We start from the raw sequence: 23,731 nt of genomic DNA, 5'->3' as shown, positions 1-23,731 counted from the left end.
TCACAGACATACACATTCATCTTTGGGAGAATTCAAAGTACCTCCACACAGATTCCAGCATTTAAACATAGATCTGGTGGGTCCGCTACCTCCTTGCAAAGGATTCAAATACCTTCTAACCATCATCGATCGTTATACACGATGGATCGAAGCGGTACCGTTAGAAGATCAATCAGCAGAATCTATTGCTAAAGCTTTGATTTATACTTGGTTTTCACGCTTTGGAATTCCGAATCGCATAACATCTGACCAAGGTCGGCAATTTGATAGCCAACTTTTTCAAGCTTTAGGAAAATATTTTGGTTTTCATACAAACACTGCAACTGCGTCACAGGCAAATGGCCTGATTGAAAGACAACACCGAACTTTAAAAGCAAGTCTCAAATGTCATCTACTCGAATCAAAATTATGGCTGGAAGCATTGCCTTTCGTTCTTTTAGGCATAAGATCTGCCATCAAGGAAGACTTAGGTTGCTCATCCGCAGAACTTGTATACGGAACCCCTTTAGCATTACCTGGTGAATTCTTTTCAACAGTACCTCATACGAAACAGTCTGAATTTTCTCAAAACCTTCAGAAAATAATAAGAGCTATGAAGCCAAGTTCTACCACCACCCATGGAAATAGAACAGTCTTTGTTTCTAAACATCTTTCCAACTGTTCTCACGTATTCCTATACAACAACATTAATAATTCGTCGCTACAGCCTGTCTATCTTGGACCGTATCCTGTAAGAGCAAGAAAGGATAAGTACTTCGATATTGAAATCCAAGGAAAAATTAAAAGAGTTTCAATAGACAGACTAAAGCCATGTTTCCTAGTGCAAGATTCTGATATTCCTTTTCAAAACTCCCATTCCAAGAAAGCGGGACTTGGGGAAACACCTGCACTCAAGAACACTGAAGAAAATTCAGAAACACATCATAAAACCAAGACTACTAGAACCGACAGACATGTGAAGTTCCCCAGTCACTTTAAAGACTATCTTCCATAATCGCTGTCACTAGGAAGGGGGGTGTGTAGTGCCGCTTCAGTTCCGTTAAGTTTCTAATGAAATTTAGTTAAAGCGGAATGGCAACACCTTCTAGTCTCCGCGAAGAACGAAGTAAACAAACTTCGAGTTTTTGTCACGCGATGCTACGTGCATGTAAAATGTAAATAAATCTTATGAATAAGAATCTATAACATCGTGAGGAATAAAATATTGGTTCCATAGGAGTCAGAGAAGTGTTATTTTTCTATATTTGCACACCAGACACTTCAGGACTGGCGAAAAGAACATAAGTCGGGATCTATCATTATGCAGGGTAATGCAGTGAGCTTTTATGTCCATAATGTTTCGTCAGTCACATCCACAAAAATAGAACATAATTAATGAATTCTACAAAACATTCAAATTATGGCTTAAACATAGCAACTCTCATAGTACATGGTGTAAATGTTATTAACTACTTTCAAATCTATCGAAGAAGGTCATAGCCGATCAAGAAAAGTAAATATGTGAACACCTGAAGGTGTGTACAGGTCTTCAACTCACTAGCTTTACTATGGTTGGAAATTCTTAAACCATCTTTGCATAAAAATGAAAAGTTACAACATTTAGATAAAATTCTTGTACCAGCTTGCGTGATATAGCACGATCTCGTTGCTTAGCAACGATTCAGCTAATGCTACTTGTGATCATAACGTTAACGCCCCCTTAGGACTCATATTCCAAAAGGAAAAAAGGTCCTTGGATCCATCGCTGAGTCTTTTGGTTCGTTCACCTTCAAAATTAGGATGGAGTTGAGCGAAAGTCATATTGGCACCTACAAGGTGCCTAAGACTTGTCCATGATTAATTGCGGATCTCAAATTAGTAGATATCTCAAGTTCAAGAGAAAAAGTAAGAGGAGTATCCATGCTGTTTGGTTGTTTCTATACATATAAACTCAGAATTCATAATTAAATGGTCAGTAACGAGCAAACATTTAATAGCATATTTATGCTTGCAAACCGCAGAAACTCCAATTAGAATGTCGTTTAGGAGTTCAGTTACTTAAAAAAAAAAAAAAAAAAAAAAAAAAAAAAAAAAACTATATCTTTTTTATATAAGTTAATTGACAGTCATCAATATTTTTACCTCTAATAAAATAGGAAACCAATAATAATTAAGGTAAGGCAAACCACTACCCACTACCCCTAACATAGGAAACCAATAATAGTTAAGGTAAGGCAAACCACTGCTATTAAGACTGTCTGCTTGTAATTTTGCAAAAATGAAAAATGGTTTTCTGTGGATCCACAAAGAAAATCATTTTTTGCACACATGCTGAACTTTTAAAATTAGTTTTTGGAACTTATTTTGAATACCGCATTTTCTTTGAAGCGGCTAAACATCGGTAGAACTCCATATATGAAACTCTTGCGCAGAACTACAAAAACTTAAGATATGCAAGTATTATAAATTACCAAAGCCCGTTTTCTCAATTTTGGTCGCAGAATGTTTTTTTTTTTTTTTTTTTTTTTTTTTCCGTTTCATTATATCGAAGTTAATGCGAAGCAACGGCATGATTTTCTTAGGCAAAGAAAGCAAATCGTAAGAAGGGAATTTTCATAACGTAATGTAATAATGTTCATGAGAAAAACACAGAATATTTTCTCTGCTAACAGACAGATTATTCTAACAATTTGAAGAATGATTACAATAAAGTTAAAATTTAAATTTTATATACTTACCACAATATTCATATTTGCACCGTACTGATGAATGTATTTGACAGCAGTTTGATTGTTTTTGAATACAGCATAATGCAAAGCACTATAACCTGAAACAAGAATTTTTTTAATTTTAGAAAAAAAATTTGATCCACAAAAATCATTAACATGTTTATAATAAAAAAATTATATTTATCATAAATTGGAAAAGTATTAAGAGACCTGAATATGGCCGAAGTGAAGATTTCTGTTTCAAACATGATTACAGGCCAGGATCGGTGTCAGAGCCGGTGCGGCGATCAGAATTTAGGGGCAGCAAAATCTTCAGGATTTAGAAAAGCACTGTACATCGAAATTTAAGGATATTTTTAAAATTTAGCAGAGGCATTGGACAGAAGAATTTAGAGGACAGCAAAATTTTAGAATTTCGGAAGGCATCGCACTGCAGAATTCAGAAACTGCAGAGACTGTACCGGGCGGCAAAATGCCTAACGCCGGTAGTTTCAACGGCTATACTTTTTTCTTCGCAAAAGCTCACAGCCTGCAAAAGTCTCGCGTTCAAGATTATAAATAAGTTTAAAGGATTAAATTCTGCATTTTTACCGATCGACTCGGTTTTAAATCTTGGAGAAGACACTGATGTTTGTAGGCGTATGTATCTGTTGTATTTTTTAGTCTTCCATATAAAGAATAGTTCCATTGCCATTTCCCAAGCCACTATACTATTTAAAAAATTAAATTTTAATTCTAGAATAATTAATTAATTATCTAAGTAATTAAATTTAGTATCTCAATGTATACAGACTAAATCAACAGTTTTTCATTGAAAAATTTCTGTAGTAAGGCTTCCTCAAATTTGAACATACCTTCATGATCCATAGAGTTGATAACTGTTTTCGATTGAGGTTGAGTCAAGAGCAACTGAAGAACTTCTGCATTGGCGTTCGCTTTAACTGCCAAGTGAAAAACCGAATTGCCATTTCTGTCCCTCAAGGTTACTGCAGCCCCACACCTTAGTAGCAGTCGAACCATTTCGGCATTGCCCAAAATCACAGCCAGATGTAAAGGAGTCTGTAATACAAAATTAGTGAAATATTATCGCGTTCTTCTGCATTTACATAATACTGGAAAACAATTCTTTTCCCTAATGCTTTCGATTCTTAAGTGTATACCTAACAGATAGTTAATATCGAATTACGATTAACATCCGACCTCACCGAGCACAAGTTTTCCGTTGCTAGTTTTATGTACAGAAAGCACTTTTAAGTTAGTTCTTTAACCCTCCGAGTGGACTGCCGTTTATAACTAATTAATGTTTTCCTCCATTATTTCTTCTCTCTTTAAAACTAGTTGTTAATATCTGACTTACTTTAAAATGAAGTCATTCTTAATAATTTTAAACTAATGACAACCCCAACAATGGCCGAGTAGTTAAAACTGCTAAATACTGGTAGTTTGAAGTCGGTTCCAACCAAAGCCAACAGGCTGGTTGCACAGTTGTGGTTTTCCTCATGTGTAATGTGAATAAGCACCACTTTTTCATACTAAGTCCTCTGTCTCTTCCTTTAGGCATATACCCCTCATATGCTTTGCCATATTCAGATAACCTAACCTTAAAAGAATGAGATGAGCCAACGCTAATAACTATTTCTGCATACTCCTCAGTATCTTCAATGCATCGCAAGCTTTTGCTTCTGTAGCCACCACTGTCTGGACGTCTAAGCATTACGATCTAAGAGTTACTGTTATTTGTAGCAACGAAATCTCTGCAAGCTATTTAAAGATATTGTACGTATGAATTTTTCGACATAGTAAAGTATTAAAAATGTTAAATCAGGTTAAGAATTTATGATGATATAATCATTCTCTCATAGTATGAGAAAAAAACTAATGCACTAAATCTTTTATTAAATCCTGAAAGAAATCTAACTTTCTTCGAATTTAAGAAAACCGTCAGACTACTGTTGGATGCTCATATCCGTTCTCACTACTTTCTTGCCACATGCGATATTTTGCAGATAGATGGTTTTACTTCTTTTCAATGGCATCTTAATTTAAAAACGAGTAATTGTTGATTTAATAGAGTAATAATGATGAAATAAGAAATGCAGAAACAAGGTAAAAAATTATATACGTTGTGAGGTGTAGAAGGTCTTTTATTTCTAGAGGAATAATTTAGATATGTAGTTAATAATTTTCCCCTTTGAAGACGTAGTTATTCAACAATTTTTAACCAAGTCACCACCTATCTCGATGGATTTCTTAAGGAGACCAAAGCGTGTTTCGATTATTTCTTCAAGAAACTCGATGCTATAGTCTCAGTTTAAGAGATTAGATGCATCATCCTGGATGCATTTCTTCAGAGACTCGATGTATTTCTTCCAGTTGTTCTTACAACATTTCAAACAATAAATTCATACTTTCGAAAACCGTCTCTCTTTTACATTGTGATATCAGTCCTCATATTTTCAACAAACAGAAGCTAGCATTTATAGGAAAACCAGAAAATTACTTGATGTCACATTTAAAGTTTCTTACGAGAATTCGAACGACACCGATGGTAACATCAATTTGCTCTACGTAACTAAAGGATCTCTCCAGATGAATCCGTTGTTTGTACAGAATGAGAATAATTAATCCATTTTCTGAAGATATGATTGCACATTTGAGCGGTGTATTCTTCCATGAAATAAAATGGACTTTTGACCCTCGCAATATAATAACAGCAAACCTCTCGGGAGGACATTCTGCTAGTTCTTTATCAAGTGTCCCCATACAATGAACATACTATACATTTACAAACATCCATGATATTCGAGATTCGATCCCGGGCAAAGGGTACAGCAGCCACTATTGCTAATCATTCACAGCGGCAAGGATTTCATTAAATGGATTAACTGGATTACGGCAAAGCTTACTAGCGCTGCCGGCGGAAAGGGACACATAAAGAAAGTATTTTTTAATAAGTAAAATTAAAGTCGATTCCTAAGTAAAAGACTTCTAAATGGAGCCAGTTTCCTTACACATACTGATAACATAGGTTTTAACAACGTCATATTCCGGCAGCCGGAAACTTTGGTTTTCTTAACATCCGGATACTGAAGCGTTTAGATATGGGTTTAGGATTTCTATCTTCCGCTGTTTAGACAATGACCGACTTCTTCCCCATTTGGGTTAAGATTTCGCCTTCAAAGAATTTTACACTAGTCGTCATTTTCCTGATTCCTTACAGGGCACTTGTAATCACTAAAGTGTGGAATTTTGGTGAATAAAAATACAAATATTAGAAATGTAAAACAGAAATTAACCATTAATTTTCCTTCAATTTTACTTGCAGGAAAAACTAAAAATTGCGCTTCTAGATGCATAATAAACTTTTCATAGATAAACTTAATGACTGTTAAACTAAATTCTACAGTTTTCCTCTAGTAGATATCTCTCTACACTAGACCAGTGATTCTCAACCACTGTGCCGCAAAATTCTTAAAGTGTGCCGCCAAATTTTAGGACTGTATATAGTAAAAATTATAATGGGTTTAATCCGGTGCACATGAGAATTGGCGAAACTCTGTTTTTAAGACATTAATAAGCGCGCCAATTGTGGTATCCAAGCCGATTTGGGGCCGAATACTTCTGCATTTAAATTAAATTTGAACGAAGAGGAAGAACTGATTGCGCTTTCTAATAATCGAGATTTAATTTAAAAATATTCGGAAGAATCAATTAATTCCTTTTGGATTAACATTATATGCGATTATTCCATAATGGCCAAAAAAACATTAAAAATATTATTACAGCCTTCTACATCTTATTTGTGTGAATTACGAGAAAAAGATCAAGACTGTTAAATGTAGAAGACGATATGAAAGTAGAATTGTCATTTTTACGAGCAAATATAAATGAAATTATCAAAAAAAAATCAAGCTCAATTTTCATATTAAAAGTATTCTGATTATTAACTTGTAATTAATCCCTAAATAAACGTACTGCTGTTTTTGTAGTACATATTATTTTATTTTACATTCAAAATTATTATCAAAAACTATTTTACACAGTGTAAACAACAGGTATGTAAGCAACTTTTAAACTTATCTTTTTCTTTGTGTGCCGCCCAATTTTGAAATCTTTAAAAGTGTGCCGCGACAAAAAAAAAAAAAAAAAAAAAAAAGTTGAGAATCACTGCACTAGACAAATAAAAAATTTTGCAGGGATAGTACTTGAGAAAAGGAAAATTTCTTCAGAAATGGCGAAGCCAAAAATGATATCAATCATTTTTACTTAGCTGTATTTAATCTCATCACACTTAATGTATGTCTCTGTTGAAAGAGATTGATAAATAACAAATTTAGTAAGATTCATGATTTAAATTTTTGCGTAAACACTAGGTGAAAAGCTTGGCAATGTCTCCTGAACAAGGGATATGATATTCCCGATTCTCCTCATGGTATAGTTTGTGGCATCATTCCTTCCTTTGACTAAGCATGATTTACTTTTTTACACATAGCCTCGGAAATACTATAGCAAGTTCTCTTTGCGACTCTCGACAACTTATGGACAAAGAATATTTAAGCACGTGCTCTGCATTTAACAGTTTTAATTCTGTCGCTTAGAAGTACTTGGACGCAAGATGACTAATGGTTTAAGTGCCAAAAGCCAAGCATTTGTAAATAAATATGTCCACATTGAAGGAACTTTCCTATTCATCCTGAACTACGCATATTCATTCTCGGTATTATATTATTTTCGGTACTCTCTTAATATCAGATGAATATCGAGATCACGTCTGTGATTTCAAACTTACAGATCTTCTCCTCACCCTTAAACTGCTGCGCATTTATTCGAAAGCATTTCGTCAGGAATGGCCTAACCTATAGTACACAAACAGCTAATTACTATGCCAATCCTGCATTTTTGGTTTTGGGCTAGTAGTTAGTCTCCGTTAAGCCTCCACTTTTGGTTTTGGGCTAGTAATCAGCCTTCGTTAACCCCTATATCATCTAGTACAACTCAGTCTTATGCGGGTGCCAAGCCTCCAATTCCCCCCCCCCCCTAGTAGTCAGTCTTCGTTAAACAATACAGAATTTGAAAAGAGGACCAGGAACGTTTGTTAGGAGAAAAGTACTTCTCACGACACTTTCTTTTCCAGAATCACGGAACTTTCTTTTCCATCTTACTTCAGAATTTCTTCATAATAGGAAGCCTGTAAAAAAAAGTATACCCAAATGATACCTTCTTTTGTTCCGAACTTTGACGGTAGTATCGGTTTTAAACTTAAATTTAGAATCAACGATAACGAAGTTAGAATCCCTTCATGTGCTAACCAAATTATTTAGATTAATTCTAAATTATGCCCAAGAAAAATTAAACGATAATCATTTATCCAACTGAGAAAGATAATCAACCAAAAATTCACCTTTCGGTATGTTTACATCTAAGAAAACACTATGACACTCATAAATTGCTTTTTCACCAATCGTAGTCTTTCTATAAACTTATCACCACTTTCACTTCAGAAAAAACAGACAACCCAAGGTTCCACACTCAAATTCAGTTCCTTTTTTTACCTTATCGAGTAACGTAAATTGTTTACTTATATAATAAACATAAAATTGAAATCAGAAATGTTTGGCTTACCTGTCGTAAGAAATTGGTGAGGTCAATAGATATTGAATTTCGTAGCATAAGCACACAAAGTTTTCGAACAATTTTCAGATCTTCACGAGCGACGGCAACGTGGATAGGGCTGAAATGGGACAAATGTTTTTGTTAGATTTTTTAGAACGGTGCAGAAGGACGTAGGCAAAAAATTTAAATATAAGAAGCAGCGCTTGAAAGTTTGTAGCAACTAGCATGTCACTGGACATTATTTAATAATTAATACGAATTTCCTTTTTATACGTATAGAAGCATTAAAAAATAGAATTTCATAGAATGAAAACCCATTAAAGATAAGCAATAATTTTCATTATTGCTTATTGAAAAATTTAAATTTCAAATGATAAAAGGGTAACTATTTCAGTTTTAGAAGAAGAGGTAATAGTAACTCCTAAACTTTCGAATTTGCATGCATTTTTATTACCGAAAAAAAACCTTTTTTTAGAGATAAGAACGATAACATAAGAACTACATTAATTTAAGAACAGTAGCATTCAATAAAATCTGGTAACTTCTTTAAAAGTAACATCTCTTACATGAAATTTTGCAGTTTTCTGCCTAAAAATCCATTTACTTCTTCCAGAACAAACTCGGCATCTGAGAGTGCTGTTACACATCTCCATTTTAATTTTATACTTTAGATTTCATTTTATCTCTCGTAATGTAAAAATCATTAATCAGCAAAGTTAAGAACTTGAGTTTACCTCTCTGGGGAAGCGCTTTTATTCCATTAAGTATTATATCGGAGTTTCTCAGGATAGTTGAAGAACATAACGATTTTCAAACATGATCAGTTTTCTAAATTATTCATTTCTGTATTGTGCTCAGCCGGGTTTATTCAGAATTATTCAAACCTATCTGCAAATGGCGAAAGAAGATTTGCAGCTTTCATAAGTGGTAACATCGAACTGCATTGATACCTTGACCTCCTAGAGAAAAAAAATGCAGTGACACCTTAACTCCCAAGAGAAAAAAAAAAAAAAAGAAAAAGAAAAAGAAAAAAAAAAAAAAGAAAAGAAAAAACCTCTCGCCTACTTTGCCTATACCTTACAAAGATGAGGCACCTAACAGGACTAAAGAAAAGTCATATATAGAACGCAATTAAGTGTTCAATGGTCTATTTCACTTCTCTACGAAATTTGTAACTGTTTTAAAAAAATGCTGCCAAGGATGGTTATATTTTCTAAATCAAAATAAATTCTGAGGACTGATGTCCTCAAAATGGCCAATATTCTGAAACGTAGGCAAAGAACAGGTATCATCAACAACAAAAACAAGATCATTTTCCAGCCGACTTTTCATCAGTATGGGGTTCCTGATAATAGTAAAAGGACTATTTGGCTGGTTAAAAGCAAACACAGCAATTATTTAATCATCCAGTGACGAGATCCCATATTACAGTGGTCTCAAACTCGCGGCCCGCTGGCTTCACGCCAGTCCTCAAGGCAATTATATGCAACATATTTCAAATATGCATTTGTTGTAAATAGGGTACTTATAATCTTAGAGACGTAAAGGTATAGACTGGGCTTAAATGACAGACTGCTGTTGAAGGGAAAATTATAGAATGAATAGGCTGAGGCCATATGGGTAAAGTGGAAGAATTTCTCACATAGATAGACTCGGAGAATTTATTTTGCCAGCCGACAGCTGGCACTTCAGTATTCTGCAATTTTCGATTAAGTTTAAAAGTAGTTAAAAGTTATGTAGATAATTCAACATTATGGAATTACTTTAAATGCCACTCTAATGGCCTGCATTCAGTTTGCGTTTGAGACCACTGCTACCAAGTCATTAAATCTATGGTGAAAATAATATTTAAAATTGAGCTCCATCAAAAAAGGTTTTCAAACAAGTTGTCAGAAATACAGTGGGAAAAAATTACATATCTTATAAAAAGTGAATGAGGAGAGTAGTTGTGGAATTCTGTTTTGCTCAGAATGCCTCTTCCTTAAAAAGAACACCTTCACAACAGTGGACTGTCATAAGCGTATCGGCTCCTTTATGATGGGAAATTTTTATGCTGCAGTCTTCTCCGAGCACCTACCACTTCACATCAGCATTGCTTCCAACTTTTTTTGCAACAACTACGATATTTTAAAGTAAACTGATTGGGCCTATCTTCCCCGTTGCACTACTTTCAATCCTACGATTCGGGAATGATATTCAAAAGAGAAGAACTAAATGCGCTTAACTTTTTTCACAGACCTTTATTATGAACCGAAAAAATTTAGACTGCTGTCGACTTTTTTTTAAATTTAATTATACTTACTCTTTATTATTATTATAATCTTTTCTATTTGGTTCTTTTGTACCTTTATGTTTGCATAATTAGTACGTTTTGTATTGTTTCAGACTCTGTACTTTTCAAATGACTTTGTATACACCGCTCTAAGAAACAGATAACAATATAGTAGACGCCGCTTAATTCTATTGATTATGAGGGCGATCAGACGCAGAACGTTCTTCAATAGTAAAAATAAAAAAATAAAAATTTTAAAAATAATAAATTCTGCATAGTTTTCTGCCATTTACACTCCGTGATATACACGGCCCAAAATTCTGTTTATTTAACAAATTAAATAATAAATTTTCAGATTTATTTTTCTTACAACAACGAGAACCGAAAGGAAATATTACATAATACTACAGAAAAGGAACATAATTATTAAACCCCATTTCCACAGTTTCCTCTTGGTTCGATCATAAATTCCCTTTCCCCCCCTTTATTAAATAGGGATTATTTCTTAGTTATTTACATTGCTGTACAGTTTTGTTTTAGGCGCCTCATAATAATTCATGATTGTGGGATTTCTTTTCTTTTAAACGTAAAAAAAAGTTTAAATCACAATCTAGCTTCTTCGGCTCATATTGGGAATATACTCTTTAGATAATGATATACATTGCTGATAAGAGCATAAGAGGTTTTAGGATGATAGCAAAGAAGGGGAAATTCCCACTTTCGAATTGAAAACAAAGAAAAAGGAACCGATTAGAAGGACAAGCACTCTTCGTCATTGAAGTGTCTCTGTATATAAGAATCACATCAAAATAACTTAACAAGTGATGTACTTTTAAGTGCTCATTTATTTATTCTTATATGCAGTATACTTGTAATAAATGGCTTCACCTGAGAACCATTCTGATAGCATTCCTAATTCTTTACATGAAAATGAGGAAATTTGCCTTGAAAGTTACATGACAATCAGTTACTTTTTTCTCTCTCTCTGAATTATTTAAATTTTCTTTTTTAGGGTTTTATATCAAAATGCAGTTGTTTTAAAGGAATTTTAGTTACAGTTTATAATTACCTATTACAAACACTAAATTTGCATAATATTGGTCGCAACTGTCACGCATCTCTTGGTACTTCAACTTGGTTCTCAATACGTTCTCTTTTTTTTTTTTTTTTTTTGATCATTTATAAGTTATATTTTTAAGGCATTAAATTTTTAATTGCTGATAAAAGTATGAAACTCCTTTCATGAAATAATAGATGTGGAAATAGAAACAAAGTTTCATGAAGAAAGAATTAGGTTATAAACTTTTAGAGGGTGGAGAGAACAAAACTTAAAAAAGGACTACCTTTTCCTTTTCAAATACTTTAACTATTTGAAATGCAGATATTGGTTTCAGTAACAAATAATACACAAGAGTAAACTATAAACTTTTTAAGAATTCAGGTCATGAGTTAGAACTATCTCATTTTTGTAGGTATCAAGTGATCTATGGAATTACCACGAAGGTAATAATCACAGAGCACTTACGCGCTACAAGATAACAGATCTCTCAGCTTTGAAATAAAAATCAAGCAAGTTCTTTGATAGTCTTCAAGAAATTTCTGAAACTTTGATTTCAACATTATGCGACATTTTCCTAAAGTTTCACTAACAGTATAACCACACTATTCGCCCAGATCAGAAAGTTATGCAAAGTTAAAAAGCATGAAGCAAGGCTTAAAAGCAGGAATTTAAACTTAATTGTAGCCTACTGGATTGTTCGCTGCATCGTTCAGTTGTAGGTCAAAAGTAGATAATAATTGTGCTGTTGGCAAATGGTTTAAGAGTTTAAGAATAGTAGAGACCAACTAGGTTTTTAGCTTTGAATTACCACATCTTTTTGTACATATTTGAAATTTGGTCACAGAGTAAACAGTCTCATGCAAACATGGCACTGCGCTCTCCTGTCATAAAAGATACCGCTAAAATCGCTCGCAACAATAATAGCTTAAAAGCAGGAATTCGATCAGTTTAGCGATCATGTTACGCCATTGAAATCAACAAGTTCTATACTCGGCATAGCAAAGCAGCCAATCACGTCCTGGTCAACACTGTGGCGGTCACTAGGCATGAGACTCGCTGTTGCGACTTTTCGGTCTTTGCCGCTTACTCGTGTTGCCATCTGTTAGCCCTGATGGGAAGTGAGATGCTTTCCGATGTTCTTAGCGACATTAAACGATCGTGGGGTTTGATGGTGGATTTGCTACGTGACAGTTAAATGCCATACCGCTATCGCAAAAGAGCTCGTGTGGGACAGTTTCCGATATTTAAACCGCTATTCTAGATAATTTACTGAATGCTAAGATCTTTATATCTCTTGACTTGCAAAACGGCTTTTTTCATGTTCTCATGAATCACCAAAGCAGCAAATACACTGCATTTGTTACTCATGAAGGCCAGTATGAATTCCTTAAAGTTTCCTTTGGACTGTGCAACTCTCCTAGCGTTTTTCAAAGATTTATCAATACCATATTCAGACCTCTCATTCGTGATCAGACTATTATAATTTATATGGATGATATAATTATTCCAGCTAAGGACGAAGACGACGGAATTAAAAAATTACGACGAGTCATTCAACTTGCCTCAGACTATGGTCTAAAAATAAACTTTCAGAAATGCAACTTTCTAAAGAAAACAATTGAATTCCTAGGTTATGTTATTCAAGATAGCACCATTCAACCTTCACCATCCAAAACACACGCTGTACAGTCATTTCCTGAACCCAAAACAGCTAAACTGGTTCAAAGTTTTCTTGGCTTAACTGGGTACTTTCGAAAATTCATTCAACATTATGCCAAAATTGCAAAACCCCTCAGTTACTTACTACGTCAGTCCACTTCTTTTGAGTTTGGTCCTGCGCAGCAGCACGCTGGCTCTCTGATTTCCTATACAACGACGTTGTGCTAACCTCTCAAGAAAGATATCCCTAAAATAGCTCACGTCAGAGATAGCTGTTTTTGACCAGATCGGTTTAGCGATTAATTGCAGTTAGAACATTTATTGTTTACTATCTTTAAGATATCAAAATATTAAAAAAATCCTTGATATAAAGCGTTCAACTATCTTTGATGTATTTGAACGCTTTATATCAAGAATTTCAACTATCTTTAATTTATTGCTCAACTGGCACTGCACTACTTCAAGGACAAATTTTATAATTGGAATTAACATAAGTAACATAGCCAGCAATTGCAGCATATTTATAAAAATAGCAGTGTGTGACTGGTTTGAAGAGTCCGTGTGGTCCGTCACCCTTCCCCATACCATCTTGGGGGATGCTCTAGACAAGGTGGACACGGAGCTATACCAATTAACCGCTACGGTAAAGGGGTGGTGCTCGCGTGTCCTCCGTCATTTGTCACTTATCTTTGATGTATTAAAATGATAGAAATTGTGGTGGAATTATTGAAAATTAGCTCAGCTAAGTCTGGGGCGCATTCCAAACTAACATGACGGAATCAAGAGATTTATCCTACCAAAAATCAAAATAAGACCCAAAAATTACTAGAATAAGGGTTTACAATAAAAGTTAGTTCTAAAATTGTTAGAAGAATCATTAGGACATATGAATACAATGAGTGATCAGCAAAAAGGAATTTCGTGTTGAACAAGGAAACTACGCCTGGTGTTCTCAAAATCCATAAAAAGCAAAGATTTATCCTATTGAAATAATGTTATATTTTATATCGGGTCCGATGGACGAATTACTGTGTCACGAAAGCTGAATAAAGAATTGAATCCGACAAAACTAGGCACGAGGGTGGAGGCATAACGGTTTGGGGATGTTTCATTACTTCTGGGGTGAGAAATTTACTTTTTATAGAAAATAATATAGATCAGTATAAATGCATAACTACTCTTAAAACTTGAAAGCATGTGCAAGAAAACTTAAAGTGAGAAATACATCAAAATATTCCATCAGGATAACGACCCTAAACATACAGCCTTAAATGTTTGTTTGCAATCATACAACTGTCCCGAGGTTAACAAAACTCCTCTATATTCTCCCTACTTAAATTCTATCGAACAATACATGGAATAAGTTGTAGAAAATAATAAGAAATTGTGATATTTATTCGAAAATTTTTCTAAAAATAATTCTTATGGAGGAATGGAACAAAACATTCTAACATGAAGAAATTAGTTAAATTAATACTAAAGTGCATGAATAATGTAATTTTAGCTAAATGATAGACAACGAAATACTGAATGTCCCATTATTTTCATGTTTTTATTAAATATAAACTGTTTATTCAAAACATCCGAATACTTAAGTGTATTAATTTTCAGAACGTTTTGGAAAAATCTTCGTTTTCTTTTCAATCAAAAACGTTTTAAATATTTTTTTTCACAACACACAGATTTTAAAAAAAGATTGTCAATTAGTGCATGTGAAAGATAAATCAAGTTATTTTGCTAATATTTATTAACTGATATTTAAAAACAAAAAACACAAGTGTTCAAAAAAAATTGTATACTTTTTTCTTCTGAGAGGGCTCACTTTCTTTTAGTTAATAATTAGTATCGAAAGGAAATGCTTTCATTTCTATAATAAAAAGACACATAAAAAACAAATTATTACCAAATAAAGACTGATGGTTCATAAGAGGAAAAAAAAAAAAAATGTCACGACTAAATTATTCGCTTGTCAGGTCACCGTGACCGGAACGATGTTTATGACTGAAACTTAGCGGCAGGGGAAAAACCATCAAACAATATTAAGTAGTATAGAAGGGCATATGAACAGAGGTTAAACAAATAAATAAAAAATTAGCGCAGGCTTTGTTCCTTTAGTTTTTCGCGCTATGGAAGTCAAGGAAAACCCAACTTCTAGTCAGATGTCACAAGAAAAGTCTCTTTATAATAAGAGAATTTAAAAAAAAAAAAAAAAAAAAGGGATTTTTCCAAGCTAAAATTCTTTACTGTGAAGTTCTATTCACTGGTAAGACAAAAAGGAAAAGTAATCTCAAATACATTCATTTAAAAAATAAAATCGTTGTTCTATCGGTTTTAATTTCGAAAGACATGATAAGAAATACATTATTCTACTAAAGCTGAAAAAATATAAATAAATATAATCAAGTAAATGGACCAATAAAATAATATACTGCATTATTTATTATACTAAAATTTAAAACGCCAGATATTTCATTTTTCATTTATCGTCTGCTACCCAGAAACTCAAATTTGTATTGCATGTTTGTAAGTTAAATACACAGCTATTGAACTCTCATTAAAATTCTACAAGCAGTAGTTTAAAAAAGCGCAATTTGTAAACTTGATATTGAGGAAATCGAAAGGGAGAGATAAGTTAAAGAGTGTTCCAACGAAAATGCCGTATTTAAAATGCCCAGTAAAATACTTTTGTTTTTAGAAAAAGGAAAATATTTTCACTTATTTAAAATAAGTAAATGGGTACAACTCTGATATACGCCCTAATTTCACCAAATGTGGCGATATGTGTTCTGCGCTGGTTTTTGGCGCGATTGCGTGTTGTATGGCAACCCTGTTGACGTTGAAAAATCTTTCGCTGGAGTTCGTTGGTTCCCGTCATGCTTTGTGTCTGAGAAGCTTAGGGGGAAAGATTTAATGGTGAAAGTTGTTGAATTGAAGTTCGGCATAATCGTCGTGGCCATCCTGTTGAGGGACAATGGGTATTTGGAGGTATGGAAAGAAGGTAAGGGAGATTATTTTTAGTGGCTGTGCGTGATAGAAGTAGGGATTCGTGATTGTTTGTTATTTTATTTATTTGTGAACCATAGTATGAATTTTCTGGATAGTGTGTCTAGCTGTCATATAAATACGATAGTGATTACGTGGCGGTATGAAATTGGTATTTTGGCTGTTCGAAAAAGCATTAATGGTAAGTGCATTTTATTTTATTCTTGTTCTTATTTTGTAGAAAGTTATGTTCATTGTTTTTTTAGTATGAACTTCTGTCGTTATTGTTTTTTTGAATTGTTTGAAATTTATTTTAGTTATTTTGTTGATTAGTGCATACCGTCTAAAATGTGCAATTCGTAGATGTTTTTTAAAGTTGAAACAGAACGCTGTGTACATGGTATTCTTTGAAATTTATTGTTGTTATGTTAATTTATTAAAGTGAGGTGTGCGTAGTTCGTAAATTCGTTTGTTGCCTAAATTGTGCAATTCGTAGATGTTTTTTTAAGTTGAAACAGGATGTTGTGTACATGGTATTCTTTGAAATTTATTGTTATGTTAATTTATTAAAGCGAGGTGTGCGTAGTTCGTTCGTTGCCTAGATTGTGCCATTTGTAGATGTTTTTTTAAGTTAAAACATATCGCTGTGTACATGGACTCTTGTCAAATAATTTTGGTTAGAAACTTCACGGTTTTGCTATCTAATTTTTTTGTTTTTGTTTCGGATTTTTAGCTTAAATTATGTGTTCAAAACGTGGTTTTTGCATTCGCCGAAACAGATTTTTTGGAGACATTTTAGGCTTAAAGTTCGAAATGTAGACAAAAAATTTAGATAGCAATATGGCAGCGTGTAGTTTCTCGCCAAAATAGGCGCCTTGAGGGCGCATATCAGAGTAGTTCCAGTAAATGTTTCGATTTAAGGTCTTCCATGACTTGATTTGAAGCACCGCACTCTTTCGATGAAACTCAAGTTCAAAAATTGCACAAAGCTTCCTTACAGTCTATGCATAACAATCTCCATTCTTGTAATGAATTTTCAGAATAAAACTTGCTGTTCCTTTGCATAATGCGCCATGTCTACTAAACTGCAACGTAGCTGCGAAATGAACTGACAACAATTAAGTGCCAGTGTTACCAGGACAAATCGAATTCGACATGCTTAAATGGGAACATTTGTCTTTTTTAAGAACGCAAAAATATTTTCCACTTCCTAAAAATAGAAAATAAAGTATTTGGGGGCGGCGACATATTAAATCCGGGCTTTTGTTGGGACACCCAATATAACCTTGGTATTCTGCATACGGGTTCTTAAATATGCGTTCAGAACTAGAAAATAATTTTGCACTAGCAAAGTAAATACAGATAAGAATGTCTGCCTTAAATCTGATTGTCTGTCTATTAGATTTTTTAAAGAAAGTTAGATAAGTAATATGTTGTGATTGCGAAATCCACGCTACAATTACCAATGTTCAGCTCGACTTAACCATATAGCTCGGACCCCTAGCATAAGCATTAGTGTATTATAAAGAACCTCTGCTCTTGATATTTTCGCAAAGTATCAGTTATTTCCTTCTTGTTAATAAAATAGAATTACAGTAGGCGACATTTAACTTAATCGCGTTTAAATCAAGGCAATTTTGATAACATTAAACGATGAGGAAAAAATATCCTTAAAATTATCAATGTAAATTTAGCTAATTTAATATAAATGTAACTAGACACATATAAATACAGCAATATTTATTTGCCAAATGGCAGTTACATTGGCCGTTAGGGCATTAAACTCCTTGCTTGCCAATAGCGCTGAAATCTACAAGAAAAATTTGTCAGTGCTTCACATTCGTCCAAATGTTCCGCCATCATTGGCCGTCCACTATTACATAAAACACATAACGGCGAATCAGCTAGTCCAATGCGAAATAAATGATTCTGTAGACGGTCATGTCTCGTCAATAGTCTGAAAGGTGCAACCGCAACTGTTCGCGAGTGGTCAGAAACAAAAGCTGGGTTTGTTGAGAGAACACTCCAAAGCTTGCCCTCACAAGCCCTAGTGGCAAAATCTCTAAAAGTCTTTTGATATGTTAGCGATGTCAGAAGCTTAATGTAGAATGCATGCACTCGTTTTTGGAGAACCGTAGCCCCCTTTTTTGCAAGCATATCAGCCATCTCATTCCCATAAATACTGCAGTGTGAAGGTACCCATTGAAAAGATATGTCGTGGGAAAGTTCTTTTATGACTTCCTGACACTGTTGAACACATATGTTCTTACACTCTTGGTAAGAGGAGACGGCCTGTATTGCTGAAGTCGAATCAGACAGTACAACAGCCCTCCTGAACTAGCGCTGTCTCAATGATAATTGTTGGACAGCCACATGAATGGCTTTCAGTTCTCCATCAAATTGAGTGGAATAAGCCACTATAGGTATGTAGAAACTGAAAAGCTTGCTAAAAACTCCAGCTCCAGCCCCCTGGATCTGATCGGTCAAAGAGCCATCCGTATATACATGTATCCATTCCTCAGCCGGAAAACGTTGCTCAGTTGTTTCCAAAGCTATAGTTCTTATTTGCTCTGTACTTCTTACCTTTGGGGTGTAGTGTGGCAGGCGTCCTCGTGGTGCACCCTGGGTTACGCTTAATCCGCTACAGCTCTGCCGCTTGTTGATGGCTCCTAGAGATCCTCCAAACTGTCCTTCTCAGAGCAAACAGCGCTTAGTGATTGCCCAATGGAATGCGGTGATTTATCCTCTCATATTGGTGCTAAGGTGATTGTAGGCTTGGAAACATAAATACAGCAATATACAGTTTACTTATGAACTGTTCACAACAATTTTGGACATTATCTGACCGATGCTTTACCTCTTATCTTAGTATCCGGAAGGTATTTTTCACTGGAAGACACCATGCCAATGAAAAATTTTAAATTCAGCAAAATGGCAATCACTTGTCATAGAGGTTTTCTGGGAATTCTTTTTTCTTTGGTCTGCTACGAGGTACTCTTGGAATTCCTTCTTCCCCCGTCCAGAGGAAGTGAGACTAGTGTCTGATGATCGCTCTCCAAACTGACAGAGCTATTCAAAATATACTTCAAACTAAGATTCCCATTTTGCGAATTTTAAGTCAATTTTAAATAATTCACTGAAATCGAAACCAAGTGGCGACATTTCTGCGCCTCTTGGCAATTAACCTAATTTGACATTTTTTGGTAAATTTTTTAATGAAATCATGTTAACAGAGGTTCAAGAATATATGGCAAGGTCTCTTTAAAACACATTAGGAGCTTTTCCGTAAGTTGCGAAAATAATATTAAATCATAAAAATTTGTTGTCCCTGAGAAAAAACTCACATCCATTTTGCACTAAACAAACGGTATTTTAAATCCAACAGTTTAAACTGCAACTCAAATTTCAAGTGATAATATTATTTGTAAGAGCGTATGGGTGTCACTAATTGAAACTACGTTATTAATATCCGTTACATAATTCCTACAATTTTTGAACGTTTGATGCGCTCGTTTTTTGGATAACCTCTATACAACGAAAATCCTCCATCGCAAATATCTGTATTATGAGTTACAGACTCGAACTCGATATTTGGTGCAGAGGGAAACTATCAAAAGTTTAAACTAATGGTAAATGATTACGGAAGAAAATGATTAACTGAAAAACATTTATAATTTGTAGTATTCATTTGCACTCAGTTTTTAAATTTGCTTGCGTAAGATCCAAATACAAGTAGAACTATCCGTAGAACGTCGGTAAACGTAAAAAAAAAAAAAAAAAAAAAAAAAAAAAGCGTACATATATATATTCGATTTATGATTTGCGGATTTGCTACCTTTAAAAAAAATTTCCTAGCTCGAAGCCTAATTTTTAAAAAGAATACAATAGTAATATCATTAAATATGATGATGTAATGTTTCATAAATGACAAGAAAGCTACATTAAACTTACTCATCATATCATAAGCATTATTTAAGTTTCTTCATATTCCCTCAAGCATAAATCCTCTAGGAAATTCCAGAAACAGCTGTGCATAAAGCTGTATTAGGCTATTTGCGGCAATTTCGTAAAAAAAAAAAAAAAAAAAAAAAAAAAAAAAAAAAAGCAGAGTTCAAAATCATTAAAGAGCGGTTTTTTAAAAGCAGCTTTTGGTCACCTGCAAATCATTTCCTTTGAAAAATGTTTTGAATACCGTATATAGTTGGTCTAATGAAACCTTGTGCGGAAAAATAAAAACCGCAAACATATGCCAACTGCGGTTTTTAAAGCGAGGATCAAAATACTTCGATGGAAAATTAAGCACAAAGGAATTCTTGTTTATATGTAGAGATGTTGCCAGAAGTAAGCAACGAAAAACATTTTATGAGGAAAAGAACTTCGGCTTTAACGTAAAATACAATGGCGGGAATTAATCAAAACTAATATTATAGTAATAAACACATATCAAAAATATTATTAAGTAGACATAAATAAATATATATATATCATAAAATATATCTCAAATGAAGAAATTTGAAATATTTGCAAATTTGAGAAGAATACAATTTTGTGCTTCAAAAACGAACCAAGACGAAATATTTATCAATTCTTTACTTCATTTCTTTAGCATTATATTTGTTTTGATTAAGAATTTACTGCATTTACTAAACATTCATTAATAGTTAAATTTAATAAATAACTCACCGATCTCCATCGTCATCCGATAACATTGCTCTTTGAATACAAAGCGCCCTCAGCTCACTTTTGTTAGGAATCTTGCTGTGTGAGCAGTGAACCGCAGTTTGGATTTCCCGCAGACGATCGGGGTTCATCGCCTGGCCACCCCCATCTGCTCTTCCACCCACAGAAACCTGTCCTTCTGTTCCGGTTCCTTTAAAAGTCGGTGGCATCAGGGTCTCATTACGGTCGAATCTTCGCTTCTTCAGGTAGATCTCGATATTAGAGTTCCTTATAGGGCTGATATGCACTGGTTCAGGGGTGTAAGGAGCGCCCTCTGGTAAAGTTTCGGCAGTGGATCCGCTTTCACATTTTTCGACCCCCGTCCACTTCATTTCGATAGCTACTGTTATGTAGTAATTAAATTTCAGGAAAATTCCAAAGAAAATGGTAAAGTTTGGAAAAGGAAAACTTATTGTTCACTTGTTATTCTGCTTCCTTTTTATTTGGAAATTCATAAGCACGAATCCTTAAAAGTTTTCTTTGCAAACGCGATGCGCACAAAAATGCTATTTCCTGAAAATAAAAAAAGTACTTTTTATTATCACAACTAGCACCTACTTTGGATAATGACAATAAATAAGTAAAATATTAAAAATAGAAATGGAAATCGAATAATACGTAAAATAATATTTATGACTAATCAGATGATGATAAGCTTTTGATTAATTATAAAAACAGTTAATTTTCCGGAAATTCTATTTCGGAATTCTTCAGATATCCGAAATAACTGAAATTTGTCCCATCTGGATAACGAAAAAACCGAATAATTTTGTCTATTTTCTTGCATATCATATGCATATTTACCACAAAACAAATCAAAAAATTTCATTTTCCCCCTTTTATATCATACTTTATTTTTGAAAAGATCACGCAGCTGAAAAACAAATACTTTGATTCTCATACACCAAAATAGGAAATCCAAGTTCTCTATCAAATTAAGCAATAGAATTATTTTTTATTTGCCTCCAGATATATTTCAACTAAAGTAAAACTATAAAACAATTTTCTATTTACATGGAATTTTAACTAAACAAATATACAACACTAATTTTTTTTTAACTGCACTAAAGAAATTTTTTTTTAAATGAATGAATGAAAAAAATGTACACCTTATTTTTATTTCATTAAACTTAACTAAACCATTTTTTGGATAAATAATGAAAAATAGAGAATGTGAGTAAATATATGTGAACATAATATAAATAATTAACAACATAATACATATTAATTGATTTTGGCGGAATAAAACTCGTTATTAAATTATTAAAAATTTGGGCTAAAGATAGCGGTTCGGATAACTGCGGTTCCATATAACTGGACGTGAAATCTTGCAGAAAAGTATAGGTAAACAGTTTTTTTTTTTTTTTTTTTTTTTTTTTTTTCCCCTTTTGAAAATTTAATACCCAAGAATGTTAAACGTAATTCTCGTCTGTGTCCATGTATATCAACAGACAGATCCATTGTTTTTGAAACTCATGACTGGATCATCCTATCTGTTGTAAGCTTAAACAAGGAATATGGTTCAAGCTCTGCTTTTATTCTTTTGACCTATTGGCTTTTCCTGAATATCAGAACACTCCGGCGCGTGGAAAATCCAGGGAGGGCCGAGCTGACGTCATCGGGCACTCCAGAAATGGTTGAGTACTTGAGGAAAGACAATTTTCGCTATTGTTACAAATAGTGCATTCAATTCATTTGAAGATATGCATAGACAGACAATGGCTATGCTTCTACGGTTTTAATAAATAAGTTTCCAAAATGGGGGGGGAAGTAACCAGGGCTTATTACTTCAAAATTAAAAAATATTCGAGTTCTGTAACAATTCTCGCAAACCTAAGACTTTGACCATTCGATGTATATACATGGATTTCCAATCCATATCTATACCTCACTCTCTAGATATATATATATATATATGCAGAACTGTCGGGTCGAATATATTTTGACACAAATATTAAAAACGTACACAAAATTTTATTAAAATATTGGTTTAAATAATTCATTAAATGAAAAACGTGTATTTTTTAAAAAAGATTAATTAAATAATTTAAAAACAAGATAAAGATAAGATTTCTGTATTTCTTTCATTTAATATAAATTAACATGATTTAGCACTTTTTAATGCACGAAATCGACAAAACAGCATTTGTGCACACAAACACTGAAAACATAATACAGTGAACTCTCTCATGGCGACTACGTTTCTAAAACGACCCCACTTGAAAGTTACCAATATTTCTGAGAACATAAACAACACTAGAATTTTAACGCTACTTTTCCATGGCGACCACCTCTTCAGAAGATCAAAATCATGGAACGATGAGTGATTTTTCTCGAGTATGCTTTGCGCTAAGAACTCTCACTTTAAAACATATAATTAGCATTTTGCAGCAATACCTTTAAAGAATTTTTGGCAATATTTCATTTTATTACTTCGTAAAAGCAAATAATTAAATCAAAAACACTTTTTTAAAATTTAATTTAAATTTTACGGTTTGAAAATTCATTAGGACCATTTCTGACATCGTGTTACGGAGACGGAGTTACACAATTATGTCACATTTTATAAAAAGGCCTCGCAGAAATTCTTTCTTTATAAAACCACGGCAACAAATTTATATTAAAAAGTAAAATTATACAAGATGATTCTGGGATCTTAAAAAATCAAATTACGTTTTCGTTCAACATAACATTGCAGAAAAATAATAATTATACATA

At 33.6% G+C, this 23,731-nt stretch overlaps 1 protein-coding gene across 1 annotated transcript in view; it reads right to left on the bottom strand.

Annotated features, from left to right (window-relative positions):
• LOC118196258 (NF-kappa-B inhibitor alpha-like) overlaps positions 1-23,731 on the bottom strand; it is a 48,072-nt gene that overhangs the window by 9,904 nt on the left and 14,437 nt on the right. Inside the window, exons 2-5 of the mRNA XM_035367686.2 lie at positions 20,978-21,526; positions 8,331-8,439; positions 3,563-3,767; positions 2,718-2,806 (exon numbers count right to left, since the gene is read on the bottom strand). Of these exons, the coding sequence (XP_035223577.1) occupies positions 2,718-2,806; positions 3,563-3,767; positions 8,331-8,439; positions 20,978-21,345 (771 nt within the window). The 5' untranslated portion in view covers positions 21,346-21,526. The remainder of the gene's footprint in view (positions 1-2,717; positions 2,807-3,562; positions 3,768-8,330; positions 8,440-20,977; positions 21,527-23,731) is intronic.

Source organism: Stegodyphus dumicola, chromosome 1 (assembly GCF_044657685.1).
Source record: "Stegodyphus dumicola isolate Sdum_Otavi_A_Nest chromosome 1, ASM4465768v1".
NCBI lineage: Eukaryota > Metazoa > Arthropoda > Arachnida > Araneae > Eresidae > Stegodyphus > Stegodyphus dumicola.
This window is presented reverse-complemented; position numbering and strand designations above follow the sequence as displayed.